The sequence below is a fragment of the Micropterus dolomieu genome, linkage group LG10 (assembly GCF_021292245.1).
Source record: "Micropterus dolomieu isolate WLL.071019.BEF.003 ecotype Adirondacks linkage group LG10, ASM2129224v1, whole genome shotgun sequence".
In the NCBI taxonomy this organism is placed as follows: Eukaryota; Metazoa; Chordata; class Actinopteri; order Centrarchiformes; family Centrarchidae; genus Micropterus; species Micropterus dolomieu.
The window spans coordinates 12,802,555-12,816,612 of record NC_060159.1 but is presented as its reverse complement, the minus strand read 5'-3'; the positions used below and the strand labels follow the sequence as shown (position 1 = coordinate 12,816,612).

The following is a 14,058-nucleotide window of genomic DNA, read 5'->3' as shown; positions in this document are numbered from 1 at the left end:
AGAAGAAAGGCCACAATGCGCAGGCGTACACCACGTACACCGACGATCAGAGCTATCTTTGCTGGATGCTAGCTTGCTAGGTAACGGTCTGACAAGTCGCACACATTGGGCCAGAAGGGGGAAGCGCAGCGGTGGAGAAGAAGGGCGACCCAAGCGCCACTACGAAATGGCCGGGCAACAGTTCCAGTATGATGACAGCGGCAACACGTTTTTCTATTTCCTAACGTCCTTCGTCGGACTTATTGTGATCCCAGCCACATACTACCTCTGGCCCCGGGATCAGAATGCTGGTAAGGCCCGATGTCTGGCTCAATGCTAACTTAGCTAACTCACCTCAGCTAGTGGAACCTGAAGAGTTCAGCCAGCATCCTGGCTTGTAAACGCTCACCAGATAGTTTGTCAGGCTGGCTCGCTGCTAGATGCAGAGGCTGTATCTCTAACAACATAACCTAACATCGGTTGCATTAACAGTTACCTTGTGAAATGTAAGCTAGCAAACGTTACAAAGATAGTGTTCACGTCTCTTTCACTGTAAAGAGCTTAACGTTAACTGTTAGTACAAGGCAGCCAGTGTTAACACAGTTGCCTCAACAGCTTTACTGCGTATCATCTGGCAAACCACCTGCCTTAACTTCACATATGTAGCCAGTATTTGCGTTCTTCAGTGGGTAAACATTAAGCTAAGTGCTGGCTAGTTAAGCTACAGCTTCAACACCAAAATCCAGCGTCATTCTCGCAGGTTCCTAAGCCTGCCTCTGTTCATTTTATTGACTTTATCCCGATATCTGCTTATCTTAGTACAGCAAATCTGTTTGTCAACTACAGATCATATCTAACATGGGTTATGTAATATATACTAACAAACCTCACTCACCTGGTCAGCTGGGAATAGCAGCATCACAGGTCAACTTAGATCAGAGCTAACAAGATGTTGCTGACAATTATTATATTGAAATAATAATATAATAATAATAAGTGAACATGCTGGCATTAACTGGTACCAGCAGTGATGGGACTTATGTGTCAGTAATCTCTCTCTGTCCATCCTCTTTCCAGAACAACTGCGTCTGAAGAGCCTGAGGAGGGTGCATGGCAGGTGTCTGTGGTACCGGCTCAGGCTGATGAAGTCACAGCAAAGTGTTGTCCCAACACTAAAGTGAGTCCAATGATTATATATAGGGAAGGCCAGTGCTTGTCGACACACAGCTTGCAGCCGTCTCTGAAAGTAGATCACTCCCTTCTCGCTTAAAGTTGGCCTTAGACAGCTCAGGTACTTCTGCATTATTCACAGTTGGTAGTTATTTATGATACTATTTTATGTGTTAACTTCAGTGATTGGCCATAACTTGTTTGGCAGCATAATCACAGGTTTGCTTCATCCTCCTTTCTTAACAAATGTCATATCAACTCTGTTGTTTGGGTGTGACTTGCTTGAGCTGTTCTGCATTTAAAGGCTCAGTCATCCTCCCACCACTGGGGCTGATTCTGATAGCTTACTGGTACACTGAGCGTGTGTGTGTGTGTGTTTCCAGCTGGTCGGAGATGTTGCTTTTGTGTGAAGATGAAGCAAAGGCCATGTCTGTAGTGCGGGCTGGCTTGCTCATCGTGTGTGTGTGTGTGTGAGAAAGTGCTTGTTTTGGGTCATTTCTGGCGCAGGTTCGGCTTATGTAGTCTTCATCATGTGTAAACCTCTCAATTATGTCAACAGTGGGTTGCACTGTTTAACATTTCTCTTAATGTGATCCTGTTTTTCTCAGTGTTTATTCGGTCTGCGTGTGTGGGTTAGTAGAATGATGGGTATTCAAGTGCTGTTCAGTGTCTCACTCGTCCCTATCTTGTCCCACTCATTTCCTCCTTGTCACAGTGTTTCTGTCTGAGGCTCCTCTTTGTTCTCTCTCTGCCTTCTGAGCTGCGTGTCTTCATACTCCCACTTTGCACTTCTATTCTGTCACAAGACGTACATCCTTTTTTTTAACTCTCAAAAATCTTTATTTGCATGCTTGCAATCGTGACTGAAGCGGGTAGAAGCATCCAGCATATTTACTAAGTGGAATGAATCAAAATGTTGGTCTCAGCCAGGCTCTCATCAGTTTCCTCTTCTTTCCTCAACTGTATCATAACGTGGTGTTTATTATGGGAGTCCAACATGTATTTTTCTGGTTGAGCCTCTCAGACAACTTGGGCTAGTGAACGGTTGTCATGGCAACAGATGCTGCAGAGCAGGCCATAGGGTTTTGCCATTGTCATGGAAACAACTTCAACTTCCATGCATAAATACCAAACAACAACTATGTCAGAACACGTCCTGCCCTTCTGCTTGTATGCAGTAGATTAAGATAAGCCTTTTTACTCACATTTACAACCTAATGTTTAGAGCTTTAAATGCTGAAAGCTAGTTTGCATTGCAGATTGCTTCTGCAGAATATCTTAACTCCAAACAGTTACACACTTACAAGCCAAAGGTGAGAAGGTGTCTGTAAAATCGAGACCAGCGGGATTTTTTTCCCCCCAAGAATGTTTTTGTGTGACCTTGTTTTCCTGTTTGTGTGTGTGCCATTTTCAGAAAAGCAGCCTTGTTATTTGGCTGGGCTGTGTTCCTGCTGCTAGCCTATAAGGTGTCCAAGCTAGACAGAGAGTACCAGGAGTATAATCCATATGAAGTCCTCAACTTGGACCCGGTAAAAACATACAAAACATAAAGTCTGCTGTATTCTACAGAGCCTTAAACGTCCTTAAAGAATTTTTTATCTTGTATGCACAATAAATTCGATCCATAACTTGTGTAGAATAAAACAAAAAACAAGATAAAAAGTAGCATCTTTCAGGACTTTTGAGACTCCTTAGTATTCTCTGTTTTTTTATCTGTTCCTTATGCTGTATGTGGTTTGGTAAGGAGTTGCTGTAAGTGTAATTCTGTCTCCAGGGTGCATCACTTTCAGAAATAAAGAAGCAATACCGTGTACTGTCACTCAAGTTCCACCCTGACAAAGGTGGTGATGAGGCCACATTCATGAGAATCGCCAAAGCCTATGCTGCGTAAGTGTTTCTCCTCTCTTGACTTGATAAGCCAGACGGCAAGACAGCATTTGCATAATCGATCAACAGATTAGTCAGTCTGGGCTGATTGATTCATCTACTTAACTGGTCTTTTTCCACAGTCTGACCAATGAACAGTCACGGCAGAACTGGGAAATATACGGTAACCCAGATGGTCCAGGAGGTGAGTGAAGCTAGGCTAAATCCCGCAGTATTCATTTGCATTTTTATGTGTTGACATACCATCTGTGCCTGATGCTGGTGAGTCAGCCTCTTGTAGTCATGAATGTGTTAAACAATTGAAGATGAATTGAAACACGGCAGCCCATTCATTCCAGCGAGAGCCGACACCCAGAGCCTACGCTGAAAAAGGGGCTCCCACCTTCACACACTTGTACTGTGGGTGTTCATAATGCATGTTCTATGGGCACCAAAAATAACGTGTTTATACAGATTTTGCTGGCTTCTAAAAATGGATTATGCTTTTTGAATTTCTAGTCATTTAATAGAAGAATTCTTGAGCATTTTGAAGAGATGCTTGTAGCTTTAAAGATGTTCCTTTTTCATAATGTAAATGAGGGGTGGGGTGTCTCTCAGGTTCTGTTAGGTGATGTGCAATTCCAACTTAGTCAACGATGCCAAATTTGACACAGCCCTGTGCTGTTACAATGTGTAAATACAGGGCTTTGACATTTTGGTCTTTGGTCTCTCTGTCTGTCTGTCTCTCTCTCTCTCTCTCTCTCTCTCTCTCTCTCTCTCTCTCTCTCTCTCTCTCTCTCTAGCAACCAGCTTTGGTATTGCCCTGCCTGCCTGGATTGTTGACCAGAAGAACTCAATGCTGGTATATATTTACTGGTTATGTCAATGTAGCTTTTAATCTATAAACTGGAATGTATTGTATTTGACTAGCAACGAACCAATGTCATAAAAGACTCAAATATCATACTGGAGCACTCATTCACATACTAGACCTGTATTAGCCTATGCACAAGTTTTGTGCATCTAATTTACAATTTTGGTGTTTGCATTCCTCTGTAGGTGCTGTTGGTATATGGACTAGCCTTTATGGTCATTCTTCCTGTTGTAGTGGTAAGTCCTCACTGTTAAAACCAGGTTCTGTGCTGCAGATTGTATAAAAAAGTTGCCCCCTGGCTTTCTCACTTTCTTCTCTATTCCTTTTTCCTTTTCCCTCCTGTATCGCAGGGCACATGGTGGTACCGCTCTATACGATACAGTGGGGATCAGATCCTCATCAACACTACCCAGCTCTTCATGCATTTCATGTACAAGACACCAAACATGAACATGAAACGTGAGTTTCCCTTCCTGCACTGCAGTGTCACTGAAAATGTACAAGACCAGATTCAACCACAATTAAACTGTACCAAAAAAACTGAGATACAGAGACTGTTCATGTGGTGAATATATGATATTGTCCTCATAAATTGTCATTCTAACTTGCTGCGTTAATATTTTTCATGTAATGATCAATATGTCAGTTCCTTGTATATATTTAGACTGCACTGGTAAACAAGCTTGAGTTCCACCTAACAAACCATGTTTATGAATCCATTTCTCCTATTTTTTTCCCCCTCTTTTTTTTTTTGTCTAATCCTGATTTTCACCATTTCCCCTCTCCAGGGTTAGCCATGGTGCTGACTGCAGCATTTGAGTTCGACCCACGCAGCAATAAAGAAGCCACGATACGACCAACAGACAACATCGAAGTACCACAGGTACTAACAAGTGTCAACACAAAGTGCTCATGTATACATGTGTGAGAACAGCGTCATTGGAAAGGAAACTTGCAAATGTGTTAGGGCAGATTGACCCCAAGCATGTAAACAACCTTTTCCATCTGTGTTGCAGTTGATACGTGAGTTGGGAAACATCAATGTGAAGAAGAAGGAGCCTCCATTCTGCTATCCTTACAGTTTGAAGGCCAGGGTCTTAGTGCTTGCTCACCTGGCTCGCATGGACGTATCAGAAGAGATAGAGGAAGGTAGGACACTAAAGTTTGATATAGTCTCAAGTGGCAATGATCGGTATCCAAGCAAATGCAACATTTGACATTTTCAGCGGAGAAGACCAGATGCAGATGACTTAAGAGATTAAAGTGATGAAAGAATTTGGACTCGAAGCCAAGCCTTTTTGAAGTCAAATATTGTCATTATATGTACCTGACTAGTAGGTGAAATGTTCAACCCACCTGCCAGATTTAGTGTTTTATGCTGCACAAACACTTTTTAGCAGAGAAAAATAAGTGTCATAGGATCCAAGAAGAACAAGAAAACTTTGACTCACTTTGATCTGAACACCCCCGTTTTTGGCAAGTAGGACTTGGTCACCTGGGGATCTGAACACTGGCTCTTTGCATCCCCAGAGTAGGTGACTTACTAACTGAGCTACTGGTGAGAGGCTGATTACACACAAGTTGAGGCAATGACATTACATGTGCCAGAGAGATATTTTTGTCAGTTTAAACTTAAAATGTTGGTTATAAAATTCTGAAAAAAATCACACATCATCCTGCGTTGAGTGTATTGTCTTGTTGTTTTTGTGGCGTTTGATCCAACACTGAGCAAAAAAGAAAATGTTGTGAATACTGTACAAGTTACTGTGAAGTTACTTCACCAGTGTAGTGCACTGGTAAAGTGCTTCCTCTTCAGACACAAAGAATGATGGTTCAAATCCTGGCCATGGCCTATTGATCCAAATATAGAACTGAAGAAAAATGTCTTAATAGTCCAGTGGTGAATGCATTGCCCTGCAGATCCAAAGACTGACTGTTCGAACCCCTGTCACAGCACGTTGACTACAAGACTGTACAAGTTACAGCAAGAAATTGAATGTCACTGCAGACTCACCGTTTAACTGATCTAAAAACCCTTTGAAACACTTGATATCGTCCATCTAGAGGATTTTCTTTGTCGATTTTGGTAGCATTTGAACAAAGACTTGTGGAGATATAGTTGTTAAATGATTCAACATATTTGGAATAATTTTAAGTAAAGACACAAGTGTCAAAATTCTTTTGATAACTTTAGCTCAGCAAAGTCTGTAGATGCTGTTGCCAAAGTTTCGGGTCGATTGTCCAAACGCGGTTTGACAGGTTCGCAAAAATAGGTTTTTGAGAAAAGTGATAAAACATTGCATGACATTTTTAGAGCAGAAGAAAATTGGAGCAAAGATGCAGATGAATCCAGAGATTAAAATGATGGAAGAAGTTTGACTCTAAAAAAAGCCGTTTTCGAGATATTTGCAAAAATGTAATGTCGATTTTTATAGTGCCACCGTTAGGTCAATGAGTGCCATTTTTTTTTTTGCCCTCATGTCAGTTAAAACACTTGTATTTCATGTGCGCACATAATACACAGTGAGTTGGCTTGTATAGCTCCATGTCTCCCTTCTCCAAAGCAACACAAGGGGTCAGGAACTGGTTCTTTAGAGTTCTCAAAAATGGGAAATAAATAAATCTTCAATTGTATTGGGAAAACATTCCAACAACCTTATACTGAACTCATGATAAATCCTGCTGTAATGGACTGACTATTGCATGTTTTCCAGACAGAGGAAAGGTTTAAGAGTTTCAGTTACATTTTAAAGTGGAGGACAATTTTCTACCATTATATGCGTAATAGTGCTATATTAACTTAAAATAAAAGGTAGTGAAATAATATGGAATATGAGGAAGGTCACATGGGTATGCGTGTTTGTTTCTGTTCCAGATCAGAGGTTTGTGGTAAGGAAGAGTCCAGCTCTCCTCCAGGAGATGATCAACGTGGGCTGTCAGCTTACTATGATGGCCAACAGCAGAGGAGGTACACGCACACACACACGTCCAATATAATATGAGTTATCACCTTGAATAACATTCTCACAAGCCTCAACCCGCATAACTTCTTTGATCATTTTGCCCACTGGTTAACAAACGTGCCAATATATCACACAGGGGGAATGAAGGGAGTCATTTAACAAAGTTTTTTTTCCCTGTGTGCGTGCCCTGACTTGCATTCCTCCAGGTTTCCATGCTCCTCGGCTGGGGACCATAGAGAATTGCATGAAGCTGACCCAAATGATAGTGCAGGGTCTGCAGGAGTCAAAGTCACCACTGTTGCAGCTGCCCCACTTTGAGGAGGAGCACCTCCGCTACTGCATCTCTAAGAAGGTAACTGCAGAGTGTCGGCGCACGCACACATTACATTATACTTGAGCAGTTTAGATAAGAAAAGAGATTGGTCCTGCGATGGCTCATTTGTTTTCTTCTCTCTAGTATAAAGTTCGGAGCCTCCAGGACCTGGTGAGTCTCAAGGACTCTGACAGACGCAGCATGCTGCGTTTCTTGGGGGAAGAGAAGTATGACGAGGTTATGGCTGTGCTGGGCAGCTTCCCTAACATCACCATGGATACCAAACTGCAGGGTCAGTCCTAAAATACGCGCATACAAACACACTTTGTTCGGATATTGGGTTCACGACAATGGGTGTGATATTTTAACACTGTTTAAGAATTTTTCATTGACAAAATATTTATCTTTTATTCGGGTGAAATTCACAAAACAAATGCTGGCACAAGCGATTTAAAAGTGGGCAGGGGGCATCTTCTAAGCTACTTTCACCCTCACAATCCCTCATGCTGATATCGCGAGACAGCTTTTCACCTCAACGAGAAATAACGGCCCATATTCTTTATTTTGTTGTCATGTTATGTTTTTTTTATGTGGATATGCACCATCAGGATGCACACAATTTTCATTTTACTCTGAATCTGAATTCCATCTGAAGATGGCATTTATAAATAGAGAAAGGTACATAACATGTACAGTGTTTTAAGCAATGCTTTAGCAATGACTGATCAAAAAGGTACTGAAATTGGTACAGGCTTCACAAGTACGATTTCTCTGGAAATGAGGTAGGTTTATTTTCCTGCAGAGTCAAGCAATGTCTTTGATTCATTTTGAACATCGTTGCATGCAGTATGGGAAAAAAAAAATAAGATGACGAACTTAGACTTCTAATCAGTTAGATTTAAAGTAGTAAATAAAGCTACAGATTCTGTAATCGCATATTGAAAGTTCCTTTCTTTCTTTCCCTGTGTCTTTGCAGTCCTCGATGACGAGGACAGCAATAACATCACAGCAGGCTCTATTGTCACAGTAACTGTCACCTTAACCAGAAAACGGATGGCGGTAAGGAGCATTCGGTCAAACTATAATTTGACATGTTAGTGAGTTACAAGAAAGCAACATTTAAAGCAGTGAAATAGATGTTGCTGCCATGGAGGAGCATTTCCATGGATGACCACTAGAGTGTACTGTTGAATGTATGCATTGTTTATCAGGTGTGTGTGTGTGTGTGTGTGTGTGTGTGTGTGTGTGTGTGTGTGTGTGTGTGTGTGTGTGTGTGTGTGTGTGTGTGTGTGTGTGTGTGTGTGTAGGAGGTGTTTGAAAGGGAGCAGGAGTCAACGCTATGCCTAGCTGAGGAGGCTGCCACTACAGAGGAAGCCGTAAGAATAACACACACAGCACAAGTCAACACAATTTTTGGTTTAAGATTTAGCCATCAGTAAAAATCTTGCATTGTTTACCTAACTTTAATTTGTCTGTGTGTAAAGCAAGCAGATTCGAGTAAATCCAAAACAAAAGTGTGGCAGAACAAGAGTAAAGCGGCTAAGAAGACAACCAAGTCCAAGAAGAAAAAATTAACCAAGAAGAAGGCCACTCCTGCACCTGTCAAGACCAAGCAAGCCAACGGCAACGTGGCGGGAAATGTACGTGTCCAATCACGGCTCAATTAAAGCTGCTTTGTGATTTTTATACGCACACAACTTGATTAATTTCTCATAACAATACTTTTAAAATGCTGCTTACATCATAAATTCTTGTTATCGACGGTGATGTCACAGGAAGTTGTAGCTGCGTCAGCGGCAGCAGTGAAGGAGGAAGAGGACGAGGCCTCAGACAAGGGCAGCGAGTCAGACGAGGGCGAGGCCAACAAGGACTCTCCCAGCGAGAGAGACGAAGACAGCGATAAACAAAGCGACACAGAGGTGGATGAGATGGCTGGTGACGATGAAGAGGTCAGTGAGAAACTTATAGGTGCATGTGTCAGCATCTGCCTTGAGGAATATGACAAATATCATTCAGTATTGTGTTGTTGTTTCCATCCTAATATATTCCTCACCTGAAAGCACAAGGCCAATCTGTGTACCATATTGGCCTGAACATAAGGTGACCTTGATACCGTTTCCACTGAGAAGACCATTAAGAAACACTGCTTGTTACCTGCTGCTAACCTAATCCTCCACTGTCCATCCCCCCCTGTCAGGAGTGGGAGGCATTGCAGCAAAGTATCCAGCGGCGGGAGAGGGCCCTGCTAGAGACCAAGTCAAAGGTGACTCACCCAGTCTACAGCCTCTACTTCCCCGAGGAGAAGCAGGAGTGGTGGTGGCTCTACATCGCTGACCGCCGAGACCAGACCCTCGTCTCTATGCCCTACCACGTCTGCACACTAAAAGACACAGAAGAGGTGAGTTTATGTGTGTTTTTATATCCCAGTGGATACCAGGCACCTGAATGCACACTAACCAGATGGGGACTTGTGTGATTTGTGGTGACAAAAGTGAGATCCACACGGGTACAATCTGCTTTTTGAGGGTAAAGATGTGGTTTTAAGGTGCAGGTTACCATTAGGTTTAGGTTAGGGTAAGGTTAGGCATGTAGTTGTGATAGTTAATCTTAAGGTAAGGGGCTAGAGAAGTAAACGTGAACATATGCCTGTACAGCGTGACTCTGACTTTATTCATCTTTTAGTTAGGGCTGGGCAATAAAACACAATGATATTTATCACAATATAATTTTAGGATTTTTAGGTTAACGTATATAAATCTGTTTATTTTTTTGTTTGTTTTGTTTTATGAAGAAGTATCAGCAGAAACATTTTTCTTTTATCAGGGAGCAGCATAGTCTATGTTCAGTAGCAAGTATCCCTGTTAGAGTGAGGGGAAGTGTCGCCTCACGCACACGCCTGCTGCCAAAGTTGAATTATTTTTTACTTTTTGTACACGACACGCAGCACAAATCACTGATCCACAGGAGGGAATGTGCATGGCAAAGAATCCACGCTAAACTAGATGATTGCCGATCAGGTAAAATTATGTAGCCTATAATTTTAACTTAAGTTAAATAGGCTACAGCTGTCTAGCGCACAGAAGCCGTTACCATGATAATAAAGAAAAAGACAATCCTTGCATTTCATAAGGTCCTTAATAAATAACCATTTATTGATTATCAAAATCATTTTCACGTTTCAGCACTCATTCAGTTTTTGCATTGTAATATACAGTACAATAACTTCTGTGTGTGTGTTTATATTAAATTGCTTTCAGGGTATATTATGGCTTATGCTATAATCCGTCTGGAGTAGCTCTTAACAAGTTAAAGTGTTCATGTTTTTTCCAGTGCACTGTAGCGCCTCACACATCCTGTTGCTAGGCAACCCTTTGCACTTGTGTTATTATTTCCTCGGAGGAGTGCGTGAGTGCTTTTATTTTGCACGCTTTGCACCTCCTGATCCCGGTGTTCTCCGGCAACAATAAGGATTGACAGCGAAGTATGAGCTGAATGAGGCCTGTAGTAAGTCTGCATGACCAGCTGTACCCCGCTCTGAAGGAATGTAATGGCAAGAGGTGACCCGCCCACGCATAACGGGGTCGATGTCGAGCAATCAATTAGCCCGTCACCTCAACAGTCCCTCCTGTTGTTTGTCTTGTGTGACTGCTTATACGCTGCGTGTTTGACGGACGTGTTTTTGCAGAGGGGCTGCTTTCATCAACAAGGCAGGGCAGTAAATTGCTGTTGTGTTCACGGCTCATTCTCCGCTAACGCGCTGAATAATAATTAGCCTCATTTAGCTGATAATTAGATGTTTGCCATATGTAATTGCGTAACATAGTAATCACAGCCTGAGGTAATGCTGGTCTAATATTTACAGTTGGACCCCATCATCATGTGGTGGTTCATCTGTGATTACCTACCGCACTATGTCCCTCTGCAGCTATAAGGTTGTCAAAGTTTGTAAAATTCAGCAGTGTTTGTGTCCTTTTACAGGTTTGCCTTATTCTGACTGCTTCTCTTAGTGTTTCTGTTTTTGATGAAAAAGTAAAAAAGAAGGCGAGCTTTCTGCAGATGACAGTCACCTTGTTTCTTTATGTGGTGGCATTTTGTTTTGACACCTGGTTTACCGTAACACTACACTTAATATGTCGAGCAGTCGTACACTGTAAGGGCTCATGTGGTTTGATTTCACAGCTGTGTGTGCTTTTGGTGTTTGTTTGTCATTCCCCAGGTGGAGCTGAAGTTTCCGGCCCCCTCCAAAACGGGCAACTACCAATATTCTGTCATCCTCCGTTCCGATTCCTACCTGGGACTGGACCAGATCAAACCACTCAAGGTGACAACAAAGCTGTGGGGGTGGGGGGGTGGGGTGTGGGTGTGGGTGTGGGTGTGGTCGATGCCTGCCACTGGCAAGCACAAAACGATTTGCAGAGCTGAGACCGTACACCCACAAGCCACGGCCAAAATGTACCAGCAGCTCGCTGAGCAATGGTGTTAATTGCTGCCAAGGTCTTTCCCAATATGGATCTGTTACCGGTCAAACAGAGCACGAATTATACTGCTAGCTTACAGTTTATACATTATGTTAGAGTGCACTTATGGTGTGATGTGGCCAAGCATGGTTGAGTTTCAGAAATAATCAGTATTTATCTTAAAATACTGTTTCTGTAATGCTATTTCTAAGCACATAACAGTACATAAAGTTATGTAAGTCTTGACATCGTTTTTGAATTTACCTTTCTCATGACCGGGTGCTCTTTCTGACCAGGTTTTGTTATTTCAATTAGGATTTTTTTCAATTTAAATTAATTTAGACAAGGTGACTCTACGTGGTCTCTAGTCTTCACTATGCAGTTAAAAATTAGATTTTTATTTAACTGTAATTTACATTTATAAAACATTGCAGCTTTATTTGTAAAACAAATAAGTCATATAAATAAGTCATTCTGTCTGGCACTAAAACCAAAAGCACACTACTTATCACACCCATCTGTCAAGTTCATGTTGCGCTTTAATTCAGGGCTCATCTTCTTGCCGGGAACTGTTGAAGAAGCAATCTTAGGAACGATCTGCAACCGACATATGTTTATGCAAATCACTTGGTAACCATGGTAACATGAGGGGGTGGGGTTGGGATGGATTTCACGGAGTTCAAACAGAGGTGTATTCTGCATGAATTGCACTCTGTTCATTATCACCTGTCAGTCTGTATGACTTAATGGTTACAGATATTCCTAACCCCAAACTCACACAGGGTAACATCTGCGCCGTGTTCCTGCTGTGCTGCGGTTTTGTTCCGGCCTCTGACCGGCGTCAACTCACACTGTAAGCATTTCAGTAGAGGAGCGTTTAGCCGGCCACACGTTGTTGACTTGTTAATTTGTCCCTTTCGTGCTTCTACTACAGATCACAGTGTTCTGTGACCCGGTTTTGTTCCGTTCTCTGCACGGCTTCACATGGAGCATTTCGGAATAAGAGCATTTTGCCTGCCTGATTTTGCTTACTCAGATTTGGTCGATTTGGTTCCTTTTTATGTCTGTTTTAATTGTTGATACACGATCGTCTTCCATCAAAAATAGACTTACTGCATATTCACTGTTACACTGTCCAGCTGCCGTCTGTCCGGCGTAACAGTCTGTCGATTCTCTAAAATTGATCAATACGGCTCTAAAATAGTCAGTGACTAGAGTTATTGTGCCATCGTAAAATGACAAAACATGTGCTAAAACATGTCAATCTTGTGTTTTCCCAGCTGGAGGTCCACGAGGCCAAGGCCATGCTTGACAACCACCCGCAGTGGGACATCCCCGACACGGAGGAGGAGGACGAGGAGCAGGAAGACAGTGACGGCATCGAGGAGAGTGAAGACGATGACGAAGACAACGACTGATTGTCTGATTCCCCCCCCCCCCCCCCCCCCCCCCCCCCCCCCCCATGGACTGGCCTACCACCCACTCCTGACCCCCCAACAGCACTCAAGATCAGCGAATGAGGAGGAACAAACCTGTGCCCGTCACACACGCCAAACACACAGAATCACCAGGGACAGCTGATCCAAGCAGAGCCATCCTTCTCCATTTTTATCTGTACAATGAGATGGACTGTGACCCTGACCCCTCCATTTCCTCTTTTCTACAGAGACTTCTTCATTCACTTTCCGTTGCGGGCGGAAGAAAATTCTGTGAATACTTACCCAGTCCTGTGTGTGTGTGTGTGTGTGTGTGTGAGAGTGGATGTGCATGAGAGAGCGAATGGTGTGTGTGTTTGTAACCTTGTATGTGTTTGTACAGGTATGAAAGATTTGACACACTATGGACTGGAGGACCTATTATCTGGGCTCTTTTCTTCTTTTCATGCTGGGGAGAGGGGATGTATAACAGCTAATTCCGTTTGCAAAATTAATGGTAAAAAACCACATGGCCGCCGTATGGAAATCATGACATCATTCTCGCGCCTAATTTTAAAATCACTCTGCACCAATGTTTTCCACACCAATGATACTTTCTATTGTACTCTTAAAACTGCAGAAGTGTGAGCTTTAGCCCTGTCAGGGATCACATGCGAGTCAGCCATTGGGATGTTTGATCCTTTAAGCGCACGGGGGCACAGTTGAGTCCTGTGATTTTTTATTGTTTAGTTTTTCTTCGCTGTCACACCAGCCGGTCACTTGTATGTACTTGTACTCACTGTATGTTGAAGGAGATGTCCACAGATGATCTCTAGTCAGTTCTGTTAATGATGCCTGTTCTGCCCCTGTGATCCACGTCAAACTGTACTTTTTGAGACAGCTGTTGAAAGCAGGTGGATCTTGAAATGAATTGTGACCTCAAGTATAATGGAGGTGGGAAATGACAAAACTTGCAGTGTTAAGATTTCTTTGAATTGTGAGTACTCCTCTTGTCCATATA

The 14,058-nt window shown here is 42.6% G+C and overlaps 1 protein-coding gene across 1 annotated transcript; it reads left to right on the top strand.

Annotated features, from left to right (window-relative positions):
- Window positions 1-37: 37 nt before the first annotated feature.
- sec63 (SEC63 homolog, protein translocation regulator) lies at window positions 38-13,070 on the top strand. The gene is made up of 20 exons (XM_046060714.1): window positions 38-290; window positions 1,057-1,156; window positions 2,564-2,678; window positions 2,924-3,036; window positions 3,159-3,220; window positions 3,819-3,877; window positions 4,075-4,125; window positions 4,240-4,348; window positions 4,678-4,772; window positions 4,906-5,038; window positions 6,765-6,857; window positions 7,059-7,204; window positions 7,310-7,457; window positions 8,142-8,224; window positions 8,473-8,541; window positions 8,650-8,805; window positions 8,941-9,114; window positions 9,363-9,563; window positions 11,382-11,486; window positions 12,903-13,070. The coding sequence occupies exons 1-20, from the start codon at window positions 167-169 to the stop codon at window positions 13,038-13,040; spliced, it is 2,274 nt and encodes a 757-aa protein (XP_045916670.1). The 5' UTR covers window positions 38-166; the 3' UTR covers window positions 13,041-13,070.
- The last annotated feature ends 988 nt before the right edge of the window (window positions 13,071-14,058 follow it).

What these genes read in the sequence shown, in the direction of transcription:
- sec63 (XM_046060714.1), top strand. Translation starts at nt 167, where the DNA reads ATGGCCGGGCAACAGTTCCAGTATGATGACAGCGGCAACACGTTTTTC. An exon ending in TCATTCTTCCTGTTGTAGTG is followed by an intron (nt 4,126 to 4,239) that starts GTAAGTCCTCAC and finishes CCTGTATCGCAG; the next exon opens with GGCACATGGTGGTACCGCTC. An exon ending in ACCAAACATGAACATGAAAC is followed by an intron (nt 4,349 to 4,677) that starts GTGAGTTTCCCT and finishes TCCCCTCTCCAG; the next exon opens with GGTTAGCCATGGTGCTGACT.